Source organism: Procambarus clarkii, chromosome 10 (genome assembly GCF_040958095.1).
Source record: "Procambarus clarkii isolate CNS0578487 chromosome 10, FALCON_Pclarkii_2.0, whole genome shotgun sequence".
NCBI classification, from domain to species: Eukaryota; Metazoa; Arthropoda; class Malacostraca; order Decapoda; family Cambaridae; genus Procambarus; species Procambarus clarkii.
This window is the reverse complement of record NC_091159.1, coordinates 27704578-27714904: the sequence shown is the minus strand read 5'-3', so window position 1 is coordinate 27714904 and position 10327 is coordinate 27704578. Positions and strand designations below refer to the sequence as shown.

The 10327-nt window shown below is 39.1% G+C and overlaps 1 protein-coding gene across 1 annotated transcript in view; it reads left to right on the top strand.

The window, feature by feature from the left end:
- The window catches only part of LOC123745958 (myb-like protein X), a 28152-nt gene extending 18663 nt beyond the window's left edge, over positions 1-9489 (top strand). Inside the window, 2 exon segments of the mRNA XM_045727068.2 lie at positions 4322-4517; positions 7998-9489. Of these exon segments, the coding sequence (XP_045583024.2) occupies positions 4322-4517; positions 7998-8167 (366 nt within the window). The 3' untranslated portion in view covers positions 8168-9489.
- The last annotated feature ends 838 nt before the right edge of the window (positions 9490-10327 follow it).

Genomic DNA, 10327 nt, shown 5'->3' with positions numbered 1-10327 from the left:
CCGTCGCTCTACAGTCCAGCCCAAGTGGTTGGAAAGATCAGAAAAAGCCTAATATTAGGCATAAACGTCCCTGAACATGCACTTGGCATTCAGAGATTATCTGGTGTATAGTAGTGCATCTCCCTAAAGCGTGGCTATACCTGTGCTTAGTTTGGGTAGTTACCGAGTACCTTACCAGAAAATAGCATTTCAGTACATTCGATGCTTGATATCAATATTTTATTTACTACATATTTATATTTTTTAAATATATAGATTATACATTATATTTATTATTATTTTATATAACAGTGTTTAAAGGTTTATTTTGTTGTATTGCAGAAACATTGGCAGTTAACTATTTTCAGTTCAATGTTAATCTTTATTTTGTCTTTCGTATATACAGTATTCCTATCTCATTATCTTCCCTGCAATGCAAGACTAGTGACATTCTTTTAATTTTTATATATTCAATACAATACTAGTAGATGCATTTGATATATGACACAACTGTACAGTCCTTGACTTCTCTGTAAATAGTTTACACAGGACAGCATGGGCAAAACTTTTTCTTCCATATAACTTTCTCTCTCATGCAGTTATATCACTTGTTTTTTAAATATTTAGTTTCTTAATGAATCTTCATACTATTGGTTGGTCCGCCTCAGTTTATTTTGTGCATGTGATCTCATATCCTGTGTACACATCTTGTTATCCCTGTATTGTGCTCTTGTTTTCTTCTTTTAGGCCATAGTTATAGCTGGATTCCATACATCAACTTCCATTGAGTGTAGGTGCAAGGACTGCCAGTACAGATGCAGTTTAAACTCATAAAAGCAATATTGAAGGTATTTTGCCTGTCAAGTCTAATGATTAGATTTGGAATAGCTTGTCTGAAATAAAATGTTGTATTCTGTCGAGGCTTGTCCTTTCACAGTGTTTTTCTTTGTCATCCCTTAGCATTCTTCTTTCCATTTGTTTCCCTAGAGTTGTCTGTACTTGCTTATGTTGTTTGAATAAAGCAATGTTCGGTGTAGTGGGTGTTCCAATACAACCTCTCAGACATGTACCTGCCCTTTACACATTCAGTGCATTTGTGACTATATTCCTCATTCCACTCTTTAAGAGAATTACTCCATCAAATTTCCCTATACTTAAAGTGCTTTTGAAGTACTGTAGTTAGATTCTTACTGTAATCACCAGTCTCGGATACATATCCAGGGTTTTGATAGTGCAGTAGTTGGTTGATATACATACAGTAGTTAGAACTATGGCAGTAAACCTCCCCGATCCGAACTCTAGTGTACATTTTGTGAAACCTTATTGATTGAGTGATGATAACATTTATTTAAACGAGTTATTGCCAAGAACAACCAAGAAATATGGAACTGTAATGAAGAAATGCTCTTCAGTATCTGCTGAAGTCCAAGTTTCATGGGTGGGTTTTATGAAGAGGATTTTCTGAAGACAAATTTGTTGGTGGTTGGATATCAAGAAGACAACAAATTGGAGAGAAGGATTATTATGTAAATACAAAGCTAAGTGATGTGTACAATATATCTGAAAATATTCAAATTAGAAATCAATGAAATATGACCACCATTGCATTGTTATTAATTTGCAAACCTAGTTGAATACACTTATTTCAAGTTCGCACATGAATTAGTATGGACTAAAAACGTAATTACGATATTGTGTTTTAGTGTGCATAATTGTGTAATCTCGATGTTGAAAACAAATATTACTGTATATTTGCTTAGTGAATTGGCACTGGTGTAAAAAATGAAACATTTGGCTCCTGTGTCAATGTGCTTCTAATCTTCAGTTCCAAACCAGCCTTGCCTCATACACAGTGGGAAAGTTGACTTATCCCAGGTAAGCCAGAATTTCCTCAAGGCAAACGCAGGATCCCACCATATAGTTCGGTTTTGGGGGAGTTTACTGTACAGTATAATGATAATTCGAACACCATGTAGATGTTTGTGGTAAATGTGTATATTGGGCCAGCAGTGTGAATACATGAAGTTAACTGAGTATACTGTAATTCCTAAAAATTTTCAAAATAAAAAATTGCAGTAAAGCCTCCAAAGAATGAAGTATGTGAGGGGATGTGTTTGCTAATATAATAAGTTTTATTAATTCTTTAAATTTACTTATAATAAAGTGTTGCTGTCATGTAATATGTTCTAAAAATGAACATTAAAGGTTTTACTGAATGAAGATTTATATTTGTAATGCTATTTGTTTAATACCAGTTGACTTACATGTACTCTGCTGACTGACACGACCACCACTTTTGCTTTTTACACAAACATCTTATTTGGAATGTGTTGAAACATCTGGGGGGCACAGGCTTGTTCTCTTTCTGAATTATACTCGTGTAGTGTATTTTCACTAACTAGAGTAATTTATATGTACAGTAGCCCATCTTAGAGCCTTAAAACCTTCCCTGTTTGCACTAGCATTGCTTGTGCAGCACCACTGAATTTTTTCACCTTGATAAGCTATTTTTTGAGGCAGCCCCAATTGAACTCATACCTTTTACTTTCTTTCAATCTTACTTTGTTTTCCTGTTTACATTACGTTTCTACTCATTTAGATGCACACACACTCTGTGGGGAAGCCCTGTCAGCTCCCTGGAGCTATTGGACAGATACTAGCTAATATTAGCACTGGGCTTCAGTCTTAGAGAGTTGTCATGCCTACTGGGGACCACTAGCCAGAGCATGTTCCTCAGAGAGGCGAAGGAAGCAATGGCCTATGAAACTCTTATGTATAAGAAGTATTCATATCTGCCATCGACCGGGGTTGAACACCCAGAAAGGTAGGCACTTCAAAACAGATCCCTCCTGGTAGAAAAATTGCAACCTAAGACCTGAACAGAGGCAAGAAGTGCTTGCCTCTGGAGTGCTGCTGCTGCTGATACTGCTCCTTTACCATGACTATTATATTAAGTAACATAATAGATGTGGAATCGCTAGATTATTTCAACCTTATGTTAGACATATACAAGTGAGTTTGGTTGGGTATAAACAGCTGCTGCCTCGCATGGGCCAACAGGCTTTCTGCACTTTTCCCTATGCTTATGTTCTCTTTTTAATCCCTTCTCTGGATTATCTCTGCTTTGTTTCTTTTCAGTAAAGCCATTGTCCTCTGTTGAAGGTGCCCTTGAGAGGAAGCTCTATGAGGTTACTGAGAGTGCCCTCACAGAAATGAGGCGTTGAATGTAATGAAATACACTCTTGGTAGTCTCTCGGGTTAGCACCCCTTTCCCACCCTGTTCCCTTCTTTGCTGTGGAGTGTTAGTTCAATACTGGCAGCTGATTGAGACCCCAGGGGCACCTGGGCCATCTTTAGTGCCGTGTCGTGCCGACTGTTAGATTTGTGCAGTTACCTTGAACTGGCCTTGAAATGGTTAATGCCTCTCTCTTAACTACAGACTAACTGTTTTACTTCATGCTGCAGTGGTGCATAAATCGTGGGTAAGCAGTATCATGCAAGTCCTCGTGCTTAGACTATTTCAGTGTTTTTTTTATCACTTCTTTTTCTACAATTGCTCTTTTTTATTTTATTCACAGTATATATGATCTTCATCCTTTGCCATTTCTTTTTGTTTGAAACCGGACTTTCCTCCCCAACCATGATCTAGTTTTCCAAATAGCTTTTCCTTATTTTCCATGGTAAGAAAGCTGCTCACATCCTTATCCGATGTATCCATACTGCTATTGCCTCATAACGTGGCTGCAACTCTCAAATAATATATCGAAAAAAAAGCCAGTGAAGATGATTGAATAATGCGAGGTCACACCACACTTGCACCACACTCACACGAGGAAAACACATTGTTGATAGTGTACGTACGTCCACTCAGTAGGTCTGGATGTCTCAGACAAATGATCGCACATAAAGATGTTTATTTAATATATCATACAGTACAGTGCAACCTTAATGAAACATTTCTAATATTTAGATTTATTATTTTGAATACCTACAGATGAATAGGAAGATTAGTAAAAATTATAATAAAAACATATGATTTGAGGTGAATGATGAACAGATGATCAGGATTTTTTAATAAATCTGATTTTCAGAGTGAAAATCAATTGGGCAAATTTGTCCATTATTTGGAGGAGTTCATTCATAGGTAAGTCTGGAATTTAGGATACACTGTTTAGAGACAATGTATACTGCTTTTTTCATTTATACATTAGTTATATATTATTGAGTGGGTAGCTGTGCCTCTGACAAAGCTTGTTCAATGGTAAGCATTTTATAATTTGTGATTAGCATTCTTGGTTTAGAGTACGAGCAGTATTGTAATGATTGTTTTCCTTATATGAAGGTTAGTGGGCAAGGTGGAGCAGCAAGTGAAGCCTACTTTGAGAAGTTCCCACTTATGAAAGTTCCCCCAAAAGCTGGGGAATTTATTGCAGTGAAAGTGTTGAGCCTGGATGAATCCTACTGCCCTGTCTACTCCAACTACCTTCAAGCACGTGTCATTAATGTGAATGGACTTACGATTACTCTAAAATATGTTGGTAAGTTGTTAGTTCATATATCTAGTACCTGCAGCTTTCCCACATTTCAGCTTCTTCACCTCTTCTGTAGATATCAGCCTTCATGCTTCTCACACCATCAAATCCAATCATGTTCACAGTAGTACCTCTTTCCACCTTTTAACCTCTTCCTATATTTGTATTATTCCAATTTACCCCACCATGGCTTGTACTGCTCTTTCTTCAATTTTGCCTAAAGACCGACCGACCTTATTCTTAAAGACCTAGAAGTTTATCATACTTCTGAATAATTTTCTTTCATTTTTGTTCCTTTTACTCTTTCCATACTTCGGTTTTCTTGCCAGGCAGCTGACTAAACAAGGGATGCTATGCCAATGCTGATGATACTTTTCAAGATACAAATGCTTTCTAGGGTGGAATATTGTTGCACAATAACAGCCCCATTCAAAGCTGGAGAAATTGCTGACCTGGAGAGTGTGCAAAGATCCTTTACTGCTAGAATCCACACTGTAAAACTTGTAAATTATTGGGACATTAAAATTTTTAAATCTGTATACTTTAGATTGCACACGAGAGAAATACATACAGTAATAATTTACACTTGGAAAATATTAGAGGGAATGGTTCCAAGCCTGCATAAGGAAATAATATCACATGAGACCAGGAGGAATGGCAAGATGTGTAAAATAGCCCCTTTGAAAAGCAGAGGTGCAGTGGGTACTCTGAGGGAGAACTCGATCAACATCAAAGAACAAAGACTTTTCAACACGCTCTCACTACACACAAGGTGCATAATTGGCTGGTCTCTCGCGGTGTTCGAGAGAGAACTCGATAAACACTTCCAAAGGATACCTGATAACCAGGCTGTGATTCCAGCATCAGGCTGTGAGCAGCAGCATCCAACAGCTTGGTTGATCAGACCACTAACCAGGAGGCCTGGTCAGAGTCTGGGCCTCAGGGATATTGATCCTTGGAATCACCACGAGGTAACCATAAGGTAAGCTAACAGTGCCAGTAAGTATGTGTCAGTGCAATCTGTACTTGTTTTCCCTAACCTAGTCCGAGTTGCCATTGTGCAACTGCAGTCATTGAAGATCTGCCCTCCTACACTATTTTATTTTACAGGAAATACAAATATCCTGCCACTGTATCTTTCCAAATTCCACTATTGAATGTAATGAAATGTCTCTGTGAACCCCAGTGGCCTCCAACTACTATATAGCATCTGCCATGACGTTTTAATTGGCATGCTGGGCAAACAAGGACACGCCAAGGTGCAGAAACAATAGACAAGTCACATTGAAGCAAAACTCTAGGCCGAGAGACATAACCCAGGGCAACACAGGCACAACAAGGGCTAGGAATATTAACCGAGTAACAGACTGACGGAAGGAACCCTATTAGACCACTACGCATGAAGATCAATCGAGGACATATTGGCGAAAGCCACCACAAGACTGGCATACTTATGAATATCATGGGCATGAGGGTAGACTTGATGACACTGTGGCCTTGGAACAGGACCAAAGAAACTGGATCTACCCACAAAGCATGCACCGAGGTAGAATCGTTGGCACAAAAGTAGCTGTGGAGAGCCACCACTGGACACAGAATGTGATGCACCCTCGGCCTAACCAGATCAACAACCAAGGGATACCTCTGGAAGTCCATAGTACTTCCAGTACTATGGAAGTAACTGTCACTAGAGATAGTGACAGTTGCAGACGAACATAATGCTCACCGGGCCCAAAGGAAGACGACCCCCTGCTTCTGGAGGGGTCATCTGGTAATTCACTTGATTTCTCTGGGGGTTTACTTGATTTAGTGTTAAATCATGAAGCTCTCCAACTCTACAGAGACAAGTGTTAACAGAAAAAAAAAGAGCCTTAGAAAAAGAATCACTGACTGAAGGAGACATTATAAAACAAAGAAAAAATGCATGAGCACAGTCAAAGGATCAAGCAGATTCAGGTGGTGCATAAACAGACTGGAGATGAAATAAAAATGTGCCAGACAGCTTCTGAAACAATGCCAAGGAAGTGTCGACACTGAATGCAAAAAGCCGCTGCTCCACTACCATTGCACGATAAGAGGCGACAGTATTCAATATGAGATGCCAGTCAAAAATATGAAGGAAGAAATGAAAGGAAGTGGCAAAAAGAGTGCCAAGAAAGCTTATACTGCTGCCAAGAAGATAAATGCAGGTGGAACACCAATTCAGCCACCTACTTGCCATAGAGTTGGGTATAAAGGCACATGAGAAATACTAAACAAAAAGCTAAGGAGAAGGTCGAACCATTGAGGTATGTCACTGGGCCATTCTTCTGAAAGAGGCAGATCCGTATAAAAACACCTGGCTTTGGACACAGCATGCAGTGCCTAAAATCAGGGCAGAGCCAGCCACTAAGAGACCAGAAGGACCATTTTACTCTAAGCTCCAACCTGTCAGGTAGGGGCCTGACTGCTGAGTGGACAGCACTTCGGATTCGTAGTCCTGAGGTTCCGGGTTAGATCCCTGGTGGAGGCGGAAACAAATGTGTAGTTTCTTTTACTCTGATGCCCCTGTTACCTAGTAGTAAAATATGTTCCTGGGAGTTAGACAGCTGCTATGGGCTGCTTCCTGGGGATGTGTAACAAAAAGGAGGCCTGGTCGGGGACTGGGCTGCGGGGACACTAAGCCCAAAATCATCTCGCGATAACCTGAAGAAGATAACCTGCCCAGGACCCAGAGCAACAGCTGGACTAGGGAAAATGGTACAAAAAACCCCACTGAGACCAGTCCAACTGAAAGGTGTCCCCACTGGTAGGGTGCCGATTCCAGGCCAACGCAAAGATATCTATATCACAGTGCCTGTATGTCCTGCATAGCCACTGGAAGTAGTTTGCATTGACAGTCCACTCCATTGACAGTGACATTGGAAAGAACCGGGATAGACCATGCGCAAGAGCATTGGACATACTCCAAATGTCAACACTTTCCCAATCCTGTATTACGTCTTAAAATCCTCATTTTTACCGTACCTGAGTACCTGGAATTTACTTCTGTTAAAATCATGTTATTTTCTGCTACTTGGTCAAAAACTTTATTAATATCTGCTTGTAGTTTTTCAATGTCTTCAGCAGAGGTAATATTTATGCTGATTTTTGTCATCTGCAAAGGATGATATGAAGCTGTGACTTGTATTTTTGTCTATATCTGGTATGAGAATAATGAAAAGTAGTGGTGCAAGGACTGTACCCTGAGGAACAAACTTTTTAACAGCTTAGTGATATGAATGTAAAGAAAATGGAGCCAACCACCAAGTGGAATTGCAGTACTGTACATGTAACGAAGGAAAAGAATCTTCTTGTCCTTTCCCTGTGATAAAAGGTTCTATGGAAGTTAGAGGCCAACCAAGCTACTGGCATTTGATTACTTTCCAGGTATCCAATTACTTTTATTATATATACAATATTTTTTAAGCAAAAATGTATAAGCAGCATTTTCCTCCTTATTAACAGATAAAATCAAGTCCACAAAAGAATTAGAGGCACAGGAAAACGTGGAAGAGGTAGATCTGACCTTCGAGGAAGACGAAGTTGACCTGACTGAAGATGGCCTGAGTAAAGACGCTGTTGTAGAGGAACTGGACTGGCGGGACATATGCGAACCCAGATTGATTTTTCCATAATACATGAACATAAATCTGTTGTGTTTGTATATAAACTTTTTATTATTATTGGTATTTCATGAAGTCCATTGAATATTGTGGCTGTTGGTTGTTCATGAACACTTGCACTAACCGCTCGTGTGTGTTGACAAGCAGTTGGTCTCATCATCATCATCGTAACAACAACAATTACAATTCAAATCAATTTTAGTGAAGTATATCACTAAATGAAAATTAAATTGTTTCAGAATATTTTCTTACAAACTTGATGGAATAATATGACTGAGAGTACAGTACAGTATTGGTGATACATCTGATGTGAGTACCAACTGAGTGCTTTGTAAATGCTAAAATATCTTATATATTACAGTATATATTGAATATCAAAGATGATTTTAATGTATTTTTTCTTACCTTTGTTCTAGACTTTGTCATGATTTCTGTTTATAATAAAATCTTACTTTACTTCATTATGTAATGAGCCCTTCATTATGTAATGAGCCAGTATGGAATCTGTTACTTTTCACTGAAGTGAGTTTTAGCTATGGCTACAGGCAGTTACTGACATCATAGTTCATGTTTTCTACCAGCATCATTAATCTCATTACTGTACAGTGCTTCAAGATGTTTCACTTACACTATAGTTATTCCTTAGTCATCAGTCATCATCATCACCCTTAATAATGCTGTCTCGGAATATTTTGCATTTACTTTATAATCTTTTATTTCGTGCAGTTTGCACAAAGTCATTTACACATCTTGGCTACGGTGTATTTTTTATTTGTAAGTGGCTAGTGAAGGCGTCGGTATGTGACTGTCAAAGTTACAACCATTCAGCATCTGGACGAGTTAATTTACGCGGTTAGTTTTAGCTCTGTCGGTGTTGAATCTTATTACTAGTAGATAGTGGTTAGAAGAGCCGAGAGCTAGAAATATATTTTTTGTAAGCTATTGGATACAGAATGAAGGGCTCGGGTAAGAGTGTTATCAATAAGTTAGTGTTATGGCAATAGTGAAAACACGTATTGGAAAATTAATGAAGCCCAAAGTACGTTGAGCATAAGTGAAGACCCGACCAAGTGTACGAATGGGAGCATGACCACATTGTGAAAGTGTGGCCTCACATTTCTACTCCTCCAAGGGAGTAGAAAAACTCTCAAAACACTCTCCAGGTATGTGAACGCAAATATTTATACAGAAATTCCTTATATAGAATGCCCTTCCTTAAATCTGGAGCCATTATATTTACTGTAAGATACCTGAGTGTTAGGTGATCATTACTTGTGTATTTTATGCTTAAATACCTAGTGAGTGGACAGATGTTAATAAATTGTTTTTAATTATACAGTTGTTTTCTTTAAGCTCTTGGGCTATTAAATTAATACAGATTTGTGTTTGTGGTTAATAAACATACATTGTCTTTACCCCATTTCCCACATTCACAGGGTGGGGGAGGCATCAGGCTTCAGGGGAGAAAGGTAATACACTGTACAGTAAAAGGTAGGTATATATATAGTATATATATATTCACCTAGTTGTGCTTGCGGGGGTTGAGCTCTGCTCTTTCGGCCCGCCTCTCAACTGTCAATTAACCGTTTCTACTACTACTATTATTTTTTTTTTTTCTCCACACCACACACACACATCCCAGGAAGCAGCCCGTGACAGCTGACTAACTCCCAGGTACCTATTTACTGCTAGGTAACAGGGGACCAACCGGGCTGTGGTGGGTATGTGGGCCTGCGGGCCGCTCCAAGCAATAACTTGGTGGACCAAACTCTTACAAGTCAAGCTTGGCCTCAGGCCAGGCTTGGGGAGTAGAACAACTCCCAGAACCCCATCAACCAGGTATCAACCAGGGCATAGGATCAAAGAAACTCTGCCCATTGTTTCTCGCCGGCACCTGGGATCGAACCCAGGACCACAGGATCACATGTCCAGCGTGCTCTCCGCTTGGCCACTGGCTCCCTATCCTCCCACATAAATAGATGTGTGTAAATCACAAAAATTAACACATGATGAAAAATGTGACTGTATATGTATATATGTGTGTGTGTGTGTGTGTGTGTATATATATATATATATGTCGTACCTAGTAGCCAGAACGCACTTCTCAGCCTACTATGCAAGGCCCGATTTGCCTAATAAGCCAAGTTTTCCTGAATTAATATATTTTCTCTA